General features: G+C 38.5%; 1 protein-coding gene across 1 annotated transcript in view; it reads right to left on the bottom strand.

Annotated features, from left to right (window-relative positions):
* edar (ectodysplasin A receptor) overlaps nt 1-19,353 on the bottom strand; it is a 48,623-nt gene extending 29,270 nt beyond the window's left edge. Inside the window, exons 1-2 of the mRNA XM_088001858.1 lie at nt 18,771-19,353; nt 1,500-1,564 (exon numbers count right to left, since the gene is read on the bottom strand). Of these exons, the coding sequence (XP_087857984.1) occupies nt 1,500-1,550 (51 nt within the window). The 5' untranslated portion in view covers nt 1,551-1,564; nt 18,771-19,353. The remainder of the gene's footprint in view (nt 1-1,499; nt 1,565-18,770) is intronic.
* Nucleotides 19,354-23,768: the final 4,415 nt, after the last annotated feature.

Genomic DNA, 23,768 nt, shown 5'->3' with positions numbered 1-23,768 from the left:
TTGAACAAGTGCTCATTTATGTATATGAGCCCATTCCTCTCTGGCCAGATAACCTGATAATAATATAAACCAAATCCAGAACAGATTGACCCATTGTTTACATGCCTGGAGTGCAGTTGGTGTAAATACAGCTTCATGAGCAATAAAACAATAAAGTGAGAATTGGTGGCATCTGGTGGCGCTGCAGCAGATTGCAGCTGGATGAACGTATCTCGTCTCCCCAGAAGTCTCTGTCTATAAACTGTGATAAAATCTGATAATTGCGGCACATAAAAAGAGCTAGAAAGTAGAAAGCAAAGCATGTCAAAGCAAAAGAAGAAAGAATGAATTTAACTTTTCCCACTTTTTGTTGTAAATTAGATCTAAGCCTGATTTGATCACAACACAACTGAGGCTGCCAGCCACTACTTAATCTAGAGCCAAGGTTTAGGAAAGCTGAATCTCCTCTCATTATTTTTTTTTCTAGTCTATTATAATCTCTCTCAGGACAAATATTATGATAAAGACCAATTATAGCAAAAGGAAAAGCAGTAGTGGAGGCTAAAAAATGTTGCCTTTTGGAATGAAGTTACTATAATCTCACTGCAATGTCTTCTTTCTAGAACAACATACGTATGCTAAAACAACTGCTACAATAACAACCAATTGCTTAACACTACATGTTTGTTGCAATTTTTGTTGCATTAACTTACCCTAAAAATGTATTTCATAATTTGTACTTTCTATTGCAATAAAATGTGTGGGAGTTTATGATGCTTTATTCATTTTTTTATGCTTTACTTCATTTTGAAGAAGCAAGTGCTGCCAACACATTCTCTAATATTACTCCCATTAGTATTTTCTGCCATTTTAACACCATGTAGGGTCGTTTTAGGATTTAGCAAGCTGTTGCTGGAAGTCTCTTTGCATACATTGCTTTCTTTTACCTGTCTAAACTTCTTTTTCAAACTTTCTCAAAGTTGGACATTTCTGTCTTCTTCTCATCTTTGCACATGTCAGAAGTTCTGGAACATATTCATTTAGGCAACAAAAACAAACTATATTTCTGTACATAAGTAACACATCCTTTGGTTCAGACTTTATGGTGTTTTTCTGCAAACAAGAGGATACTAGAGCAGGGAAGAAGGGAGTGTGTGAATCCAAGGGGCCTGTTGGGAGTCCTGCCAATGGATTTCAACACTAAAACAAGTAGAGCATCAAAGAATTTAAAGACAGTCGCTCCTTACAAAAGTCAAGGATTAAATAATTGCTACAAGTGTCTAAGAGTTATGCATGTTGTTGGAGCAAAAATGCCACAAAGTCTGGACGATAAAGTCCTAACTGTGGAATCAACTAGGTATGATCAAACAAGCGTTTCTACCGCCCAAAGCCTGACAAGGCAAGAGGAGAATGTAGGGTGGGAGTGAACATCAGAGCACAGGATACAAGAATAACAGTGGGAGGAGTAGGAAAGGTGATTAAATGCACGTTCAAGTGCTGGGGGAGGGAAACAAACTTACCAATATTAACGAGAGGAAGACAAACTTCTTCTGACCTCTGCTCTGTGACATTTTGTGTCTAATCCCTGAAAGACAAGAGAAATGCATGAAATGACAGCAAATGCTAATTTTTCTTCATAAACTTTTAATGAACTTTTTTTCCGCCTGCAGCTTCCTGCACTTTAACTGCTATTATCAATCAGTGAAGTCATGAATTGAAACATCGCAGCCGACAGTAGCGTTGTCAGCGGGAATGTTGAGCATGTGTGTGGCCAAATGCAGTGAACGGCTCACTAGCTCACTAGCATCACGTCACTGCCAATAAATAAGTAATAGCAGTAGAACAACCTATGGCATACTTCTGAGTCATAACTATGAGCAAATATCACCTCTGGCCAATCTTTGGTATACGTAAGTATAAATGCAGGTCATGTCATTTAGCAGCATTTAAAAATACCAGATTAGTCAACAATATGTTATATGGTTGACCTTGGTTATGAATGTCTATTTTTAGATATGCATATTAAAAAAAAAATGAGTTGCTTGAAATCTATTTTTAATCTACATAACAATAAATTGTGACATAACAGTGATGTAATCATTAGCATTGCCATTGCCTTCCTGTGCAATTCTGCTTGTTTACAGATTATCTCTGGTCTTTCATCCCAGAAGGAGAAGTTGTAAACGATGGTGTTGACGGTTTCTGCGCTGTTTTGGAGTTGGAGTCTACCTGTAGTTTTAGCAATGGCAGCAGAGGCAGTGAACAAAGGAGTTCTGTCCATGTTGGCCACACTTCCAAATATTGAATTAACATTAACAGCCACCTCCCTTAGCAGTGGAGGATGGTTGTTTACAGCACAGGCAATTTCCGGCAAGCTCCATAGCGTCAAACTGGCACATAACATACGTCACGGGCAAACGTTGGCAATTGGGTAAAATTATTAGCATGAGTCAATACACAGGTAGGTGATAAAGGAGGTAACCAGAGAGACATAAACAGTAGTTGACTTTAAGATAAAACACAATTTTTTCATGACTAAAAACCCATTCAGATTTGCTTTCAGAAGTAAATCTGACTAGTTTACAAATTGTCTAATCCTCTCTGCCAGAACATCTAAAAGGCTGGCAAGGGCTCACAGTGTGGAACATATCAAGATCTGTCAAATGCAAACAAGAAGATCATGTAAAGGTACATTAAATAGTAGCCTGACTATTGCCTTCCTACTCAATTCCACTTGATTCTCATCTCCCTTCAGTGCGCTGTCTGGGATTTCTCCCAGTGAGCTGGATTGCTCCAGATGAACTTCAACTGTTTTCCATATAGTGCAACGTATGTTGTGTATGCTATGGCCTGGTCATAACCTCTCAACAAAACCCACTTCAAAATAATCTGAACAACTACTATATAAAGCACTGTACACCTGTGCACCACTGAGTGTTCATTACGTTTATCCAAGCATTAAGGAAATTACATTATTGGCATATTGCAACTGTGCATAAATTGATATTATGACTTATTTCTCATTGACTTGCAGGAAATAAAACAAAATGTTTGCAACGTGTTGCCCCCTGCTGGCTATGGCGTACAGTGCAGTTTTAAACCCCAGTTGAGTTCATCTAATTTTCTCATACAATCTGTTTTTTTGTTGTTTTTTAATAAAAATCTCTAATCCATTTTTTATAAAGCATATTAAAATAAATGATGATACCCTAATTGTGCAATTCTACTGGGGAAAATTAAACTACTATAGTATTTTAGTTTGAAAGGTTCCAGTGAAATGTTTTTAGAAGTAAGATGAGGTTTGAGGTACCCTTCAGATCTCTCACTAAATTCAAATCACATTGTTCCATGACAGCTTTTTAAGTGTCAAAGTATCTAGCTTAGTGTGTTATGTTGATGGTATGTATGTTCGGGAAAGCTATACAACCTCTTCCTAACCATCAAGAAAAAGTAATTTTTTTCAGCCAAAGTCAGAACATCTGGGTTTACAAAGGCTGATATAATGGTATAAAACCGTGAATAGTTTTATGGATGTATCGTTAGGTAAAATTATCTCACATCGACAGTGCAACTCTAAATCCATCCCAAGTTGTGTTGAACATGTGCGTGTGCATGCGTGGATGTGTAGGTGTGTGTGTGTGTGTGTGTGCTGCAATTAAGCAAGATCAAACCACGAGAGTTGGAGAATTAGCCATCAGAGAAGATCTGAAGTTTCCGACATGGAAGAGTGAAATCCGAGGTCTGGAGCCAGACAGACAGATTTTGACCTCAGATTGGAAATAATTGCGGCTTCCTCCCTTTTGTGTCTTAAAAAAACACACACACACACACACACACACACACACACAAACTCAAGCACACGCATATTAATACATAGTCTGACTGTACATGCAAGCAGCATTCACTTCTGAGGGCAAAATAAGCTTAATTGTGCAAAACCTTGTGGTAAGACCACAACCGGTATGTACTGTGTGAGTGTGTGCCTGTGTATGTATTTTTGTGTCACTGCTGAAGAGATAAAAGACTTGATTATGTTTTGTTTTTTCTTAAATCAGGAAATGAAGAGCTGCCAAATGGCTATGGACCCCCTCAAGGCTGCTCATTATGGGGTTAAAGTGATGAACACACAAACTTGTGCGCACACAAACACACACATACAACTTAACGGCGTTTGAAGACGATCTGTGTCTTCTGACAGTCTGCTTACTTCTTTCAACCCTGTCTCTCTAACCTCAGCTCTCTCTGTTGGGGCAGGTTTGAGATGAAAGTCAGCCTGAGCCTTTTTAGCCTCCCAAGGGGTATTAATCTTCTAACGATTGTATAATCTCCAATAAATAACTTGTATGTTTTTAGCTGTGCCCTTAGCAGGTTTGTGTGTGTGTGTGTCATTCGAGCAAGCTTACTGCACAGTTCGCAGCGTGGTAGTTTGTTTATTTTAGGATTCTGTTTTCTCTTTACAATTGCTAGACTGAATCACATCGGAGACATCTTTGGAACCCCCGTCTCTTCATTAGCTGTGGTTTCGAATGTGTTTTTAATTTGCTTGGGTTTAATTACAGCAGAATAAATCCAGAATGAAATGGCGCATAGCAATGGAGTGACAATTTACTCTTTGAATCAGAAAAAAATACACAGGAAAAGCTTATAGACCACAAATATTTAAGCAGCAAAAATAAATAAATAAATAAAAATCCTATTAAAAAAATGCCTAAAACCTTCTTTGACTTAATATGATACAATGTACAAATCTGCCATGTATTGGCATTTTAACTGGATGGACATGAGGACAGTAAACAAACGGCAGAAAACATGACAAATGAGTATAAAAATCTATTTTAATGCATCATTTATATACAACACAGGCAAACTGTTCATCCCTAAATACGTAAGAACCCAAATAAGCAGCTTTTATTTATATACTGCAAGTTTATTCTATAAATTTGGATAGTCCTATCTGCTCCCAATTTGATCAAGTCATTGTTTAATTCATTTACAGGTGCTGGTCATAAAATTAGAATATTGTGATAAAGTTCATTATTTTCCATAATGTCATGATAAAAATTAAATTGTCATATATTTTAGATTCATTGCACACCAACTGAAATATTTCAGGTCTTTTATTGTTTTAATTTTGATGATTTTGGCAAACAGCTCATGAAAACCCAAAATCCCTGTCTCAAAAAATTAGAATATTATGAAAAGGTTCTCTGAACGAGCAATAAAAATAATCATCTGAATCAACAAAGTAACTCTAAACACCTGAAAAAGATTCCTGAGGCTTTTAAAAACTCCCAGCCTGGTTCATTACTCAAAACCGCAATCATGGGTCAGACTGCTGACCTGACTGCTGTCCAGAAGGCCATCACTGACATCCTCAAGCAAGAGGGTGAGAAACAGAAAGAAATTTCTGAACGAATCGGCTGTTTGCAGAGTGTTATATCAAGGCACCTCAGTGGGAAGTCAGTAGGAAGGAAAAAGTGTGGCAGAAAACGCTACACAACGAGAAGAGGTGACCGGACCCTGAGGAAGATTGTGGAGAAGGGTCGATTCCAGACCAAATTAAATTTTCATCTCCATAAAACTTTTCAGCAGATGGAAGCATGAAGTGCTCCAAAATCTTCTGATAGCTGCTGCATTGATCCTCCCCTTGATAAAACCCAGTGGACCAACACCAGCAGCTGACATGCACCCAGACCATCACTGACTGTGGGTACTTGACACTGGACTTCTGGCATTATGGCATTTCCTTCTCCCCAGTCTTCCTCCAGAGTCTGGCACTTTGATTTCCGAATGACATGCAAAGTTTGCTTTCATCCGAAAAAAGTACTTTGGACCACTGAACAACAGTGGTCCAAAGTGCTGCTTCTCTGTAGCCCAGGTCAGGCGCTTCTGCCGCTGTTTCTGGTTCAAAAGTGGCTTGACCTTTGACCTGGGGAATGCGGCACCTGTAGCCCATTTCCTGCACACGCCTGTGCACAGTGGCTCTGGATGTTTCTACTCCAGACTCAGTCCACTGCTTCCCCCAAGGTCTGGAATCGGCCCTTCTCCACAATCTTCCTCAGGATCCGGTCACCTCTTCTCGTTGTGTAGCGTTTTCTGCCACACTTTTTCCTTCCTACTGACTTCCCACTGAGGTGCCTTGATATAACACTCTGCAAACAGCCGATTCGTTCAGAAATTTCTTTCTGTTTCTCACCCTCTTGCTTGAGGATGTCAGTGATGGCCTTCTGGACAGCAGTCAGGTCAGCAATCTGACCCATGACTGCGGTTTTGAGTAACGAACCAGGCTGGGAGTTTTTAAAGGCCTCAGGAATCTTTTTCAGGTGTTTAGAGTTACTTTGTTGATTCAGATGATTATTTTTATTGCTCGTTCAGAGAACCTTTTCATAATATTCTAATTTTTTGAGACAGGGATTTTGGGTTTTCATGAGCTGTTTGCCAAAATCATCAAAATTAAAACAATAAAAGACCTGAAATATTTCAGTTGGTGTGCAATGAATCTAAAATATATGACAATTTAATTTTTATCATGACATTATGGAAAATAATGAACTTTATCACAATATTCTAATTTTATGACCAGCACCTGTATATTTGAGCTTTTACTTAAACTCACCTCATGATTCCCGTCTCATAATTTGTGCAGAGATACAGCCATTTTTAAGTATTTAAACAAGAATTCTAAATAAAAAGTATAGCACAACGCAATTTATTATTTTAAACAAACTATAGAATAATCAATTGCTAAATTGATTATTAGTTTTAATGCCTGGCATTCTTTAATTATCACATCTTTTTTTTATTTTGGTTTTATTAGACTTTGAAAAGTATAAGTTAATACACAATTTGGTTAATTAGTAGAATTTCATTGTTAAGTCGTTTCAGATCATCCTTGCAATCTGTGATTTACACATGTGCTTTATTTCTTTTAAGCAACTGCAACTCAGAATGGAGGATCGAAGCCAATCCGCCAATAGTGTTTCCCCGATTGTGTCACAAACCACTTTGAACAGGCTTACACTGACTTACACTGGCTCCATATAGCTTAGAGCAGAGGTTCCCAAACTGTGGGGCGCGCCCCATAGGGGGGGCGCCGTGTCATTGCAGGGGGGGCGCGGGAAGCCGTCTGGATGAAAAAAAAACAAAACATGAACACTGAATGCGCTGGGTTTTTACCTTAGTATGGTCAACTCTCTGTTATTCCTGTCAATTTGTTACAGTAGAGGCTTCCACACTTCCCATATGTGTGTCCTCTGTCACTTTTATCAGCAGTTAAAACTGTTTAATCCGTTGTTAACATGTTGTAACCTGTTTTTCCAAGCCGCCTTTAAACGCAACATGAGCGCTACGACGCTCGCGCTGGGTTTCCACCTGTGAAGGAGACCTGCTGCTGCTGTGCGGAGCTACGTAGGTTTGTGTTAGAATCACGGCAGCAAACCAGCAAAACGCAAAGAACTTTTCACAGTTTTTCCCTCCAAACTAACCGACTGAGTTGAGTAAAGCTGTTGGATGCAGGTAATGTTAGCTAAAAGATGACTAGCTAATATCAATACAGCACCTTAAGCTTAACAAGAACCTTGTAGGCTACCGATGTTGGTGTCTATTTTCAGCTACGTACATTCATTTTGCCCCCAAAAAAGTTGATGCCCCCCTCCCCACACGCGTAGTTTCAACCAGACAGCCATTTGTAATCCATAAGGGATTGGGGGGGCGCAGAAAATGTTTGGAAACCACTGGGGGGGCGCAGAAGAAAAAGTTTGGGAACCACTGGCTTAGAGAATAGATTTTAAAAAATACGTCTGTTAGCTCTTCAACTGAATTGTTGAAAGATTTGTTGTTGTATCAGGTCTTCTGGTTCTGGCCTGCTCCGCATCCCTAGAACCAGAACCAGAACTAAACAGAGAGAAGCAGCATTCAGCTTCTATGCACCAAATATCTGGAGTGACAAAACTACCAGTTTAACTGAACACAAAGTTCAGTTAAATCAAGACTGCGAACCCACCTGTTTAGAGTTGTTTTTTAACCACACTAGATGGAACATTGACCAAAATATTTGATGTGTACTGATGTTTTTAATGACAGCACTTGACAAAGTATAATGTCTGTTATTGGCTTTAACAACTGTTGATTATATGATGTGTTTATGATGTCTTTTTTTACGATGTAAAGCACTTTGAACTAATGTGATGCTGAAATGTGCTTTACAAAAAGTTTGATTGACTGATAAGGGTTGATGTGGAATAGAGGAACGAAGTGCAACATAACGCTACGATACAAAAGACTGTTTCAGTAGCAGCGGGAGTCCAAGAAGTACTTTAATCTGCAGAATATTATGCAGATAAAAACATGTTGAGGATGATGTGCAACAACTTCCTGTAATTAAATCACGAAATGCAATTGGACAGCCTTCATAAGGATCAGTAAACAGAGCTTTGCCCTGTGGGGAAATTCCTCCCACATGTCCTACCCTTACTGCCCAAGTGAATGCTGCAAGTAGCAAAGCTACACCCATCTGGTTTAGTAGTCTCGGCTGTATGCTCTGAAAGCACACAGGGATCAGGATCTCTGCACAATGATCAGTGTGTTGTGAAAAAAAAAAACAAGTTCATAATGTGGGGTTCCAAACTATGATCTGAAAGAGGCTTTACGTTCAACAATGTCTCAGAAAATTAATGAATTTTAAACAGGCAGTTGCTGTAGATTTGTCTCGTTCACGTTTTATATTGGTTCTTTTACGTCATTTCTGCTTCTACCATGTGAATGTTGCAGCTGAAAACAAGACTCATCATACCATAACCAACATTTATTCTAAACTGTTATTGTCCAATTGTGATGAGCCTTGTGAATTGGAGCCTTAGTTTCCCTGTTTATCCCTGGAAATCTGCAGTTGCTCAAATACCCAAGCAGCAGCAACAACTAAGGCCATGTTCAGAGTCACTTAAGTCCACTTTTCTCTCCCATTCTAATTCACAGTTCTGTTTTTATTTCTCATCTAGATAACCAGGTGTGGTGACCTAATTGTCTGATTCTGTATGTATTAATAAGTCAATGAACAGATGTGATTAATGAAGCGGGTAGTGAGTGTACATGGCATTGATTTTGTACAGCATCAGGTTGGGAGTCAATCTCATTAAATACCAATATTAAAAATGTACAAATAATATTTAATTAAGAATCCATTGCTCACTAAAACCTTTCCAATCAAATATCAACAGGCATCTTCTTGCAGATGTCTTTTCAAGTTAAATACACGTTTTTTTTAACACTGCTTACTTGGTATCTGATTAAACAATACAAAGCTAAATATCTTTTTAAAGACTTTTCCAGTTAATTTTTCTTGCCACGAGCTGCATTGGTCCCGCACTAATGTCTGAATATAGCAAATAATTTAAGAGGTCTGCTTGTTCAGACTAGCGCTGTAACTTTTCCATGTTTAAGTTTCATTCTCCCAGGCTCTCAGTTGTAATTCACTTCATCAGTTCTTGTGGGGAAAAAAAAATTCTCTACATCTCACTACCTACCATTAACAATTGTTTCAGATGAGTTGTGTGGGAAATGGCTTTTCCCCATCATTGCTTAATTGTATAAAGGGTCTTTATTACAGAGCCAAATATGATGACTTGAATAGGTATTAGGCCAATTAGTGGCCTGAGAATCCATCCAAGAAACAATACAGCAAAAATGTGGTTAGCGGATGTTTTGTGAGCGCACATGAAGCACTTAATTTCTGATGACAATTCTATTAGCAGAATACAGACTCGCAGCTTTTTAATCATTTTGGATTTTGGTACGTCTGCAGAGAAATGTCTGTTTCTTATCAACAATGTTTTCTTGCTTTTCTTCTTGTTTTTTTTTTCCTTCCCATTGTTCTCCATTCTTGCTATCACACATGACAATTAAACTGGACCTTAAAAATAACAGAACTTGCAACATGAAAAGCAACTGAAAATACTCCACATGCCTAAATTAACATGCCATAGACCTAAACTGAGAAAGGCTTTAATATACAAGAACAGTTTTCTACATAAGTGAGATTTTACAATTTTACAATGCCCATTTAGATCAGTCACTGAATTCAGCTCACCCAACAACGATGATACTCTCAATTTTACCACTGGTCTTTCTTCCTCACCAGATCAACATGAGTCTACCCTGTCATAAACACAATCTTACACACATGCAAATCCATTCCAGCCGCACACGGGTCCTGAAGTTAATCAGTGCACTGGTAAGGAGCTCAAACCCTAAAAAGGCAATTACTTTATCCCTTTACAGACTAGGACACAACCTGCCAAATCTGCACAAGATCTCAAACAGATGTTAAGCAGTTTGACAACGCTTAAGCCCTGCCTGTTTTTCTGTGCATGCACAACACTACAAAAAGCAATAAGTCTGAGCTGGTGACAAAAGACGAAATGTCACCATCACCTCTCAACACGTCTAAGAAAACATTTCCATAGTATTCATGATTCAGTGTATGTTTATTCAACCAAATCCCACTTCAGTCTAGTTAAACCCCGCACGGTGTTGTAAGAGCGCACAGTATAAATTGTAGTTGTGAAATATTACGCAGGTTAATTATCTGAATTTTCACCGGCAATAAAACTTCAATGAAGTGGGTTTGGAGCTAAAAAGGAAAGAAGCCACAAACGTTATGGATTTCCCCTCCATCAAGTTCTTGTAGTCTGTCATCTAAACCCGGTTCTGGGAAACAACACATCAGGAAAGGTAGAAAAAAACTATTTATCTCTTTAATTGCAGACCTTGCTTTCTGTGTGATGCATGAAAAAAGGAAGTCTTCTATACATGTCTTGAAAGAGACTTAGCAGCCGGCTTATCAAAATAGTATTTTATTTTAATATAATATCACTATAGACCACTTATTAAGATAGTTGTGTTTCTTTAGCATAGTTTATTACATGGGCTGATGGCACAGTCAATAACTTGCAGTTCTTTGTCATTTCTTCTCCCGACTTCTCCTTTGAGAACAATTAACTGTTGGTGTCTAATAGATCTACATTGCCGGGAATTTTTGTTTATATTTTAAATTCTTAATAAAATATTTCTGCTGCCCAAGAACCACCAATGGTATTTTAAAGGTTTAACAGACAAAGATTTCACTACTCTATCCAGTTTAATACCGTGTTATTACCTCTGTAATGGTAATAATCATCTCCCCATCCTCCTAATTACTAATAATGTTCCAAACATTATCCACATTATGACTGAGTGTAAGAATATTGCCAGTCCAATCTCATTCCAACTGGCCTTGCTGTCTTTTGATGTGAGGCAGGTAAAGGAGGAATGTGCTGCAGGCTCTCTGTCTCTCTACTATGATTTGGAGTCAGTTGGATTGTAAATGAAGGGTTGGTGGGGCGGCGGGCCTGTCAGTCAAATCACGCCAACCGCTTTCACCTTCAGTTGAGTCAAACTACGTGCACGTCTCAAAGCCTCCTCAAGCAGAGTTTACTGACTGGGAGAACACATCTAAGGAGGGACAGGGCTGTGTATGTTTCAGAAAAGCCATCCTCTGTTTTTAAAAGACCCACAGGAAGTCAAAGTAGCCACCATGGTTCACTTACAAGGAGCTTAATGAGCTGTAAATAAATATATCTGATTTGCTGCATGATGTTTAATGTGAAAATAAACCCACAATTAAAGGTGACTTCCATGGCTGGAGACAGAGCCAAACCTCAGACAGCAGCTGGCCCTCGTCTCCTTGATAAATATCAATTTACTCCCATACCACCCAGATGCATCACAAAGCTTTATAAGACCGAGCTCAACTCTTCAAGGAAATAAATTATGCATTGATTATTCTTGAATTTGTCCAAACAAATCATTCTGGAACAAGCTTTTCAAAAAAAAAAAAAAAAAAAGTACCACTTCATGAAATAATAAGACTTCCTATTTTCACCAGAGTGTCGCACATTTTGAAAAAAAGAGAGAAAAAAAAAACAGTACAGCTGGAACTGTTTTTTGCTAAGTACAATTTCAAAGTTTTAATTTGCAATTAAACAGAAAGATCCCCTGAAGTTGCAATTAAAAACAGATGAAGTCAAAGGTTTTCCATTAGTCCTGACCTGACGACATATGGCTGAAACCTGTTAAAAGCTTAGGAGTAGCTGACATGTCTGACCCTTAGTATATAATGACAAGTTCAAAACAGAAAGGCTAAGCAAAAATATTTTCAGCACTGTTTTTATATCTTGTTAAACTAAAGATCTTGAAGCTTTACAAAAAATGACAAGACTGGGAATCTACACAAAATTCTGGTCAGAGCAGCTCTACGTAAAAATCAGTTATACGTCTTAAGCGTCTACTTTATTATGGGAGACGTTTTCTCCATTCCACCTCACCTTTTCATAGTTTTTGCACTTTATTAGCTCTTTTTCTATTTTTTTTTTCTTATGAGAGGAAAACACCACACATAATAATTTCCATGCCCTAAATGAAACAAATGTTTTTGCGCGAGACTGTGAGTGATGTTTTTTTGTTCTCTTTTTATCTTTTAATTGCTTTAATTACAGACTTACTGTCAGCTTTTCACTCAGTGCTCAGGAAAAAAACAAACCCTTAAGGAGCATGAAAAGAAAAAGCCAGTGCCTACGCAGACCGCCTCTCATTCTGTCTCATATCGCACACCTATGGCAGTTCCAGTCAGTCAGCGGGCTCTTTGATTCTCTGCCTGCTGGTGATCAGTCTTTCATCGTCTCCTCTCCTTGATCCCTTGTTTCTCTCTTTAGCTCAGCTGGGGCAGAACGTCTCTCTCCTTGTCTCCTCGTCTGTCTCTGTTTGTTTTGCGCTAACCGTAGGTGGGAAACCTAAACTGTAACCTGGAATTCATCTGGATTTATGATTCCTTTTCTCCAGCAATTGGAGAAATAATGCAGATCTTTCAGCCAAAGCAATTACGTTGCGGGTCATATATCCTTCATAATGTTCCCTTAAACAAAGAAAGCAACTTTTTAATGGTGGTACACAAAATGAACCAGCTTGAAATGTGCATTGTTTGCTTCTGCTTGTTTGCACTGGACATATTCATCATGGCACACCACAGGTGTGCAGTTTCACACCTCCTCTAACGGCCCCGAAGGTCTTCCAATTGCTTGTCATTGGAGGGTATAATTTAAGTCCCTTAAGCGGTCATGATGGATGGACGTACATGCAAAGGAAGGAGAATCTTCAAAGCTAAACTCTAAGTCAATCCATTAAAAAGCAGAGACTTTAAAGAGTTTAAGTAGAAAACCATTAAAAGCATCAACTGTATTGTTTAACCTGCCACCAGGAGCTTAACTGCAGAGATCTGAAACTCATTATTCTGAGACCAGATTCTACATCTGTGCGTATCCCTCATCTGGGAGCAACAGTAACTGTATCCCTTGATTGTTTCCAAACCCACTAACTGTCTCACCGCATGATCGATTTAACCTTGTCTTAAGCTCTGAAGTTACTTATCTCCCCATTATTAAAAACCTCTATCAATTTTCTTTTTTTCTTTTTTGAGAGGTGACTGTAAAACAGGGATTTACTGGTATTTTTCACCAAAGACATATTCATTACAGAGTGAATGTTTTGGATGTCTTTAGGATCTTATACTAGTGAGAAAGCCATATTAGTCCTGTTACCATTATGGAAAACATCAGTCAAATACTCACTCTGATATTCTCAAAAAAGTGTCAAAAAATGTCCAAATCAAGCATGTTCTGTAGCAGGCAGAGGTATTTTTCAACAGATTTTTATTTATTTATTTTTTCGGTAAAGAAAGTCTACATGTCGCATTTCAAATTAAAGCACTGTGAATTCCCTGCACCAACAGAAGGTGATAAAGTTGATATTAAAATTCAACTGAAGAAAACCCTGTGCATGATTAAAGCAGCGCTGGACTAGACAATCTCCCAAAACTCCTGCTTTATTAGACCGTGTTTACGCTTCCTCGTCAGTCATTAACTTCTTTAGCTCACATTTCATGTTACAAACAGAGTAAGAACAGATGGACAAATCTGGAGTAATTCATTAGAAACTGCTTCACTGTTGTTGAGATTTGCGGCACAAAATGCACACATAAACACTGCACACATGCAAAACTGGCCGATGTGGAATCAGGTTTTATAATCACAAGGTATCCAGCTGTTCTTTTCCCAAACAGAGGGGCAAACAACTCGTAAAATATTAGTTTCACAAAAAATGTGGGTTAGTGTAGATAAAGCCACAGATGCAATGCATTGAGTTTTTCTTGTACTTGTGGAAGTTGCTCGATTGTCATTGTCACCAGTTTGACAGAACTTCATGAGCACGAGTTGACATCTATTTGCCGATGATCTAAACTTCAACTAAATAACATGATCCAGCCGAAATCCAGCTCTCTAATGGGCAGCCTGAATGAACAGCCTTTGTGTCTCCATTGCAAATACAAATTTCTTTTCGATATATTTTGTAATTCTGCTAAATATATTTATGAACACCTTACTTATTCTGAAAATACCTTAGTGAGTCTTCTCTCTTCAGTAACAACTTCTACTGTCACTGTAACTTGGCAGTGCTTACATTTAGTGTTTTTGCTGATCAGAAAAATGATACATTTTGGAGATTCCAACCTGTCAGGTGTGGTCAAGCTGAAACCCAGAAAATTCTGGTCATTTTTTTGTTTTTTTGGTAAATCTATAAATATATTCCGAATGACTCCCACTGCTAGTTATGCTTTAAGTGTGACGCATTTGATTATGGAACATAAAAAGCAACAAATCCTGGCCTACAGCACCAATGTTCTGCACATTTCATGGGTGACATGATAAGTAAATCTTCTCAGGAATTGATGAATTGGCTTACCTACAGAGAAAATCTCAAATGAAAACATCACACCACTATGACCTCCCTCCTGCTTTACATTTATGGAGAAACAGCTACCCACCATATGTTAATGTAGGCTTCTGCTGACAGTTGCAGGTCCTCTGTATTATCTGCATAAAAGTTAGCAAACACTAGGATGTTTTCAAGCTAATGCACAGTGACTACTACCAGCACTGCAGTTTAGGAAGCTTTGCTGTATAAAGCTTTGCTGGAATCACCAAACATAAATCAGAAATTAATGAAATGCAGCTATCCCCCATGTTTTCATGAGACTTCCTGGAAGCCCCCGAGGGAGCTCAATGAAGAATCACTGCTCTATCTGGAGCTGTTACCAACTGGAGACTGGGAATAATGAGAGTTTAGACCCAGCCAAGGAAACAAAACACATCTATGTGGGTTTTTGACAGCTTTAGCTAAACATGCATTGATATCGTAGTATATTCAAACAATGAAAAAAAAAAATGAAAGGGTTGTTTTATTCCAGTCACAAAAGAAACACACTAACAAATCAAGTGTGTGATGATATGTGAGAAACTTAGTTTGAAATAAATAAGTGCTTTAATTCAAACCTTTGTTGCTAACCAAGTGGTTTCCATCACTCATTCAAAAAACTAGCAGATAATAAATGAAATAATAATAAATAACACAGTGTCAAGGTAAAACAAAAGTAATAGCCGATCTCTCAAGTAACAACTAAGTTTCACAAAAACAGCCCAAATCAGAATTCTGACAATGTTAAATTATACCTGCATCTACTAAGCAGATTTTCAGACATTCAGCAGTCAGGAAATGTCAAACTTTTCCTTTCTTTTGAAATAGCCGAACAGCTAATACCTAAAGGAGCTGCTTAAGGAAAATCAATGTTTTAACCACCCACTCTGATCCTATAGGTCATTGTGAGAGACTCAGATTCAGAATCCCAAAGTTTTATGTTCAACAAACCAATCCCTCCGCTCCACAGGGTGAGGCTCGTCAGAACTTGCAATCGGATACAAATTAACAGCAACAACACATTATTATCTGATTGCTAACAACTTAAGCGTAAAGACTGCAGAGGAGAGTGGGTTAAGTGCAGCCAGATGAGAAGTGAGGACAAAGACTGAACTGACTTCCACACTGATGACTGTTCAGGCCCAAATAAATAAAGACACCTGTCTTTAATTTTAATTACTTTTGATTAGAAATGGTTTGTGATGATTTTCATCTGATATTCTAAGCACACGTCCAAATTTTCATAAACTGAAAGTAATTTCTGTTCAGAAATGTGTTTGTGTATTTTGTCCTATGTTTGATAACATGTCATTTATTAAAGCCTATTTGTTAATTTATCCTCTGTAATTTGCAAATGAAACTCCAGAATGCAAGTAGTACCTTGCAAAACTATTCATAGTAACTGAACTTTGATTGTCACTTTCCAAACATAAACTTCAGTGTATCTTAGTGATGTTTTATATTATAAATAATGTACATTACTGTATAAAGGAAGGTAAATTATATTTGCTTTTCAATTTTTTTCCTAAAAATAAAACCTTAAAATACTGTGCTGCGCATTTGTATGCAGTACCTTTACTGTGATACCCCAAAATAAAATCCAACCAATAGTTTTCAGCAGTCAGTTAAACAGTAAGGTCAACCCGGCACTTTAATTGAAACTAGGCCTCAGAGATTTGTTAGAGTACATTAGTGAACAACCTACATCATGTAGACCAAGAAACAAAGCAGACTGGTCAGGAATAAAGTCCATCGCCAGCATCATAAAAAAGCATAATCAAAAATCACTGTTCATCCAAAAATGGGATGAGTGTTATAAAACTGAAAAGCAAGAAAGAGATCGTCATTCATGTACAAGGAAAGCATTTATCAGTGAAGCAGCCAAGAGACCAGCGATGACTCTGGAGGAACGACAGAGATTAATAACTCAGTTGGGAAACTCTATGGACAGTGTGAATTTTGTCCATAATCTCCATCAATCTGGCCTTCATGGAAGAGTGACAAGAAAAAAAATTATTGAAAAAAAAAAAAACATTCCGTTTGTCACTAGTTAAATTGTAAAGATGCAGAAGAATGTTCTCAGTTAGTAACAAATTTAAGCCTTTTTGCCTACATAGAAAGAAAAATAAGTTCAGAGATGAATTAACTCTGCAAAACACTCTGAACACATGCAAGCAATGAAATATGATGGTGACAGTATCATGCTATTGAGATGGTTTCTGTTAGCAGGATCTGAGATTATGAGGAAAAGGTGAGAGCTAAATACAGGACATCTTCAGCAATGCCACCATGTTGGGACCAGGTAAGCAATGGCAACTCCACTGCCACCCTCATTTGTTTACAGCAGGAGGGAAGGCCTGAAAATTGAGATTGCAGCGTGACAAAAAATACAGCATATTTTTACAAGCCACCACAGCTAATCCTGAACATTAATGTAACCTGTCAGGATTATCCACAAAACGATCTTCATGTAGTTGACCCCATTTGGGCACAAGCTCCAATCAAGTAGCATTAGCGGCAATAATTTTCTCAACTGAACTAAAACAACTTTACCTCCATAAGTAAACGTTGTATGATGTGTTAAGCGGAAACTTCCTCTGAGACGTGTCAAGCATTACAAAAATATTTAACCCCAGCAGGCCCCCAGAGATCCATTTTTTTTTCCCATGGGGTAAATGAACACACTGACTTGGATTAAAATCAGCTGCGATCCAACATAAATCTCAACATTCACTTTCACAAGAAAAAACACTCCAAAATAAATAGAGCTATTGTGTGAATTCCAACTCTGAGCAGCGTTTAGTGATGGAGTGGCGAGTAAGTAAACACATTATCAGTTCACTTCTGTCTGGTATTGGATGATCATGACTACAGGCACCGGCTTTGTTAGCTGTCCTCCCTTCATCCCTTTAATCCCCAGAAACCATATTAAGGTCTTTTGAAGATGAGTTACACTCCCTCCTGTTTTTTTTTTTTCCTTTCCTCTGTCTCCTTTTGACTTTCTACTCGTGAACTTGAAAGATCATTGTGGCAGCAGTGACAGGCTGCGCTGGGGGGGCTCCAGGGGGAGTCAGAGAGGCAGTGTGGATAGAGACGGATTGATTTCCTCCTCCAGGAGCTCCAGTTCAAAGCCAAGCAAGCGAGCAGACTTCAGAAGTGCAGCAGGACCTGACATGTCCCCCAGCCGGCTTGAGCTGCCTGTCTGCGGGCAGGACTTCCCCCGGGGGGCCCGGGGCCTGGGACAGTCAGGCGGCACCAAGAAAACAATTATGTAGACAGAGCAGAAAGCTGTGCAACCCGCTCAAATGCATAATCTTAAAAAAAGTTTTTTTTTAAAAATGAAACTCTAATAAAACAGTTACAACCTCACGTATACAAAAAAAAGAGCTCATTAAAATCGCTTTCTAACAAACCAAGAAACAAAGATAACATCCAGCTCTATATTTTAGGATCTTAAATCACAACCTTGTCACAAAGTCAATGAGGCCTATAAACTATACAACTAGTGATGTGAAAATTATTCTACCTCCTTGGGCTAAAACTTTTGTACCAACATGCACCCTCCACATACTTCAGAAGTGTTTAGGATGCTTGCTTCACACTTCAAAAGATTTACTGTGGATGATATTGTGCAAAGAAAACACTGGAAATTAATTTCTGTATTGACTTCACAACAAAGGTCCTTCATATTTTACTTCACATTTACAAACAGACCTTTACGTAATTGAATCAATTGTCCTTTTGAGGTTGGTGCTGTTTTATCAGTGCTGATCAGTATTCCGAACGACTCCTATTACTTTACTCTAATGTATTTGTTTTCTATGAGGTCATTTTACAGTAAAGCACATGTTTATCTAGCATTAAAAAAAAAAAAGAAAAAGTGTTGCTCAGGAATTTCCCCGAAGTCTTGCAGCAATCTGTCCGTGCATTCCTCAGAGTGGAGTTCTTACCTGGAGCTGCGTGGCTTTCGGGGCACCGGCGCGGTTTCTCCTGCTGCTCTGCGCTATCAGCGGACCTGATGATCGGTGTTTAATCTCCTGCGTGGCGTCGGGTGAGCATCGCCGACCGACTGGTTGCGTTCATAGGAGTTAAACTCCGTGCAGCGATAATGCAGCGTCTCAGCCTCCACTTTGGCGCATGTCGGCGTGTCTTCAAGCTCCTCCTTGGTGAGCAAAAAAAAAAAAAAAACAGAGTTTGTGATTTGTTTCCTCCGCCCTTGAAAGAGAAACCGATTAACGTGTGCCAGGTAGACTGTCAATTAACATGATGCGGGTTACGACTCGACTCTGCCATCTAGTGTTCGTATGAATGAAGTGGCTTTTCTTTTAAATTGGAAGGAATTAAATTCAGGGAAACATTTTGTATTAGATACAACAATCTATGAACAGACAACTTCTTTCTTATTGTGTTTTACAGTAATTATGGACGTAATAAAAATAGATTTTGTTATATGTACAGCTACCAACCTCATGGACAAATCATGTCTTTTAAAACATGGTATTGATTCATTATTACATATTTCGCAGGCATAAATTTCAGTAGTCATGTTTTCTTCAAGGAAGACCAGGAGAAGCTTCGTCCTAACTGTTAGTTTCATTTGCTGTAATTTAATAACAACTGTGGTTCAGTTCAGTCTCAGCTGCTTTATTTTACTCCAACAGTAATGCTGCATCCTGAGGTTATTGCTGTTTATACACAGCAAAGCATGACAGGAGCCAAACAACACCCCAGCTGTGTGTCGCAGGATAAACAATAATCACAACATTTCTCATGCATTATCGCCATTTAAGTGCTTTACGTGAATCACCTTCCCATCCACTTAAAGACTCACCTTCAGATGATGAATGCCTTTGAAACAGAAGGCATCAATTAGTTTGAGTGAGTCTTTGATGCTGCCGACCGGGTGCCTGGTGTTTGAATTGGACTAAAGCTTGGACTTTACTCTTCCTCCTCCTCATCCTTCACACCACTTCCTCTTTTCTCATCCACAGGAAGAATTAGATAAAAGGAGGGCTTTGAAAGCACTGGGAGTCCTGTAATTACATACTCTTTCTCTTTGTGTGTGTCAGTCACCTTCTTTCCTTTTGACTTTTTTGTTTTTTATTTTTGCCTCTTCTCAAACAATTCTATTTTTCTTTTACTGACAGTACCTCACTCTCAGTTTCAATCTTCTCTCCTCCAACTTTTCTCCATCTTTCTCTCTTCCCCCTCCTGTTGAGCCCTATTGAAGTCAATCCCAAGCTTCCTTACTGAAAACGATGAGAGAAGCCAAGACGAGATGAAAAGAGAGGATGAGCAGAGGATGACACGAGAGGTGAGTTCCTCTTGGGAACAGGGTGTCTGAAAGCTGGACAAAAACACACATTAACATGTATAAACTTTAATAACGATGATTGATGGTATCGCAACGCCAGTATTAGGCTTCGTAAAACAATGTGAAAGAAGGAGTTTGTATGGAGACCAAGTGATAAAGTTCAACAAAACAACAATGAAAGGGACACAATTAAAGACTTGTGCCAGTTTTGATCCTGTTTACTGTTGGGCCACACTGATCCTTCACCATCCTCCAACATCCTGCCTTCTGCATTCCTCCAGCTGCACCTTTTTAGCACTGACCGCCAGAGACACTTTTGTGCGCTGCCTTATGAAAGCATGCGTGGCTTTTGAGATATTTTTAAATGTCGTAATGCTACGACCACATACGCTAACAGATTTTATGTGGATTTATGTGACAGGTCAATAAAAACTGCAACAAACAGTTTGTGTAATGGAAGGAAAAGGGCTTAAAGTTTTAAAAGGATTACACAAAAATTCTGAAAAGGTGTGGCATGGATTTGTATTCAGCCCTTTGAACCGAGACTTTGCAACTTCTGTTTCATTTACAGCTCCAAGCCCTTGGTATGTTGTTTTGCTTTACATCTTGTTTGCCCATTTTTTCCTTTGCAATATAGGCTTGCTACACATATTTTCAAGTGAAATTAGGTTTAAATTTTGACTGGGTCATTCCAACGCATGGATATACTTTCACACTATTTTAGAATTTAACAGTGCTTTGTCAGATAATCAAAGCTTGGGGTATTGTTTTAAAACTTAATTATGCTTTTCTTTAACTTCATAATTATGTTTGTTCACCAAGGTTCTCTTACAAACATGTAAAGAAATATATTTGATAATTGGATGACTTCTTAAAGCAGTTGGATAAAGTGGTTTTTCTTTGTTATTTATCACAGTCATAGGGAAAAATACAAATCTGTGTCAAAATGTCCCAGTTTTCTATGTGAATAATTTTGAAAACCCACGCTTTGTATTCTTGAAATGATCTGCAGGTGTTTGGGTTTTGGTTTTCATTTTTGTTTTGATCATTTCCCCTTTGTTCATTTATGTTCTACAGGATTAATTTCTCCTGGATCTGTGTTGGTCTTTTCCCATTGGTTTGTAGATCCTTTTCAGCCGTGTTCACCTTTTTCCAATTTTCTAAGTTGCTGAGTTTTTTTTTTTAGTTTTTTTTTTTATTATTCTTAAGGGAATTAGTTGTAACAATAGAGTTTATTATATTTCATTTTGATGTAAAAAGAATACAGTAAAGACACTGTAACCAGTTTTATAAATTTTAATAAAATATTGTCATACTTTGAATCTTAGTTTTCCACCAGGATTTACACAGAACATCAAAGTTTTTCACAAGGAACATATATAGCAGCTGCTTTTGGATGAGTGCTGCAGGTCAACATTAACAAAAGTCTATGGTAAATGTGGTCTACCTGTTAATAAAACATATATAATTTTTATATTTGCCTGACACAACAAGATGCTTTTCTTGTGGTGTCAGAAAACACAATAAGAAGAGCATCCCTCAGCCAGTCTTCCACAGACTCTGTGACCTTGTTATTACCCTCTTTAAGACCAGGCCACACAGAGACACTGTCTGTGAGGACACACACACATGCGTACACGCACGCACACAGACACACACGCGTACAGCCTCTAACTACCCTTCAAAGTGGAAGCAAAAGAGTGGTTGCCATGGAAACTGTTGTGTCACCTAACCTACTTTTGCATGAACGAAAGACATTGGCGAATGAAAGAGAGGAGGTGTGTGGTGTTGGCACCTGAGAACGGAACCTCTCCCATCCCTGCCCTTTCATAGTTATCACACACACACACACACACGCACACACACGCACACACACACATACACACACACGTACATTATATTAATTTGTTATGCATTTAATTTTTCCCAAACTCTTTGTAATGAGAATGATATGGGGTTATAAAACATTTGTATGCACAAAGACTAAGACAGACAAACATAAAAAGTGTACTTTTAGGAAAAGAGAGCTTTTACTTCTTCTCTTTTTATATGCATACATTTCTACTATTATGTTCCCTCAGTATATTTCTTGGTGTTTATCATTTTTTCTCGGTATTAACTTTGAACAAAAGGTTCAGTACAACTGAAGCTGCATTGCTTTGCCTGAGAAAGCTGACAAATAGCATTAGATATTCTTGATCATTTTCTCCAACAAGTATTTCCCAAGGAAACCTGGCATCTGACGAATAATGAGCAGTTGTACAAACAATGATACCATTTCAGTCCATTAAGCAACACAATTTGGAACAGAAGTCTTAAAACTCATGAGACTACAACTTTATTATCTTGCCAACAGTGGAGGACTATGTGCAGCACTCAATAATCACATTACAAGATGAAGGAAAACACAATTAAGCTGGAAAAATTTTAGTCCTTTCAGCAGCAAGAGTGATACTCACGCATTGTTTTGACTGGCAGTGGTGAGTTTCAAGGAGTTCGCCTGGAAACTGGTGGGTCGCTGGTTTGATTCCTGCTCTGTCTGCTTCTGCTGGGCAAGACACGTCAACTATCTTCCATTTTGGAGTTGGGAAAAAGGGCAGATGCTGCGATATGACAGCCTCGTTTCTGTCAGTCTGAATTGTACATAGATGTATTGGATTTTTGTGGAAAACCAGATTCCCTCCACTTCCTATTTATCCAGCGCTGTGTTGATTTATCATGATAAAATGTTTAAAAATTATTTGTTGTTATGTTCAGTGCATGTCCTGTATCATTAAATTATAATAAGTGCATTAACAACAGATGTTGCTCCAAACTCAACATGCGTGCCAGTTAAACAGTACGCATCGCTTTATAATCGCATTGCATCCTACGGGAATCCTTTTGCTTACCTTTGCTGAAATGGACTACAGGGAATTTTCATCCAGTAATATTTTTTGTTGTGCACCTCTCATCAGCTGCACTCATTCTGAATCACTGGCTGTGGAGAATTGTACTAGGCAGGTGAAACACGGCGAGTGCAAAAGACATGAGTGGGAATGATAGAGAGAGCGAACAGAGGAGGGCGATGCGCACCGTGAGTGTGGGCCTGCTGCCAGCGCTCGTGGGCCGCTGCAGCAGTGAGCGTTCGACAGCGAGCGCTGACAACAGTAACTCGCATGCTTTTAATGGCTGATCTGTTGTCATGTTGCTATGTTATGCAGCTAAAAATAAAACAAAATCCTTCCCCAAAAATGACTTGGGTTTCTGCAAATAAAATAAGAGAGGTGCTCTTCTTCCAGGTGAGATGGAAAAGTTCAAGGAGTATTTAAGTCCCCCCCCTGCCTCCACTGGCTCTGGGACTGTAATACATTTGTAAGTCCAGTCCCTGCATGGTTGTTCTGTAATTATGCCTCAGCACTGCTGAGAATTTAAGTTATTAAAGTTCAGAACTGAAATAAAGGTAAAACAAGTATCTGAAAAGGTGTTGAGCATGTGTTAAGGCACCTCAATCACACCGAATTACAGACTTTGAGTAAGGTACTTGAAAACATTCTTTTCTTTAAGCCTTTCAGAGATGGATGTTCTGGTATGCTTGTGGATCATCATTTTTGCTGCATAATCCAAGTTTGGTCTAGTTTTATGGCTTTTGTAA

Source organism: Poecilia mexicana, unplaced genomic scaffold, assembly GCF_051168715.1.
Source record: "Poecilia mexicana isolate PSO_F unplaced genomic scaffold, ASM5116871v1 scaffold_2, whole genome shotgun sequence".
Lineage (NCBI taxonomy): Eukaryota > Metazoa > Chordata > Actinopteri > Cyprinodontiformes > Poeciliidae > Poecilia > Poecilia mexicana.
This window is presented reverse-complemented; position numbering and strand designations above follow the sequence as displayed.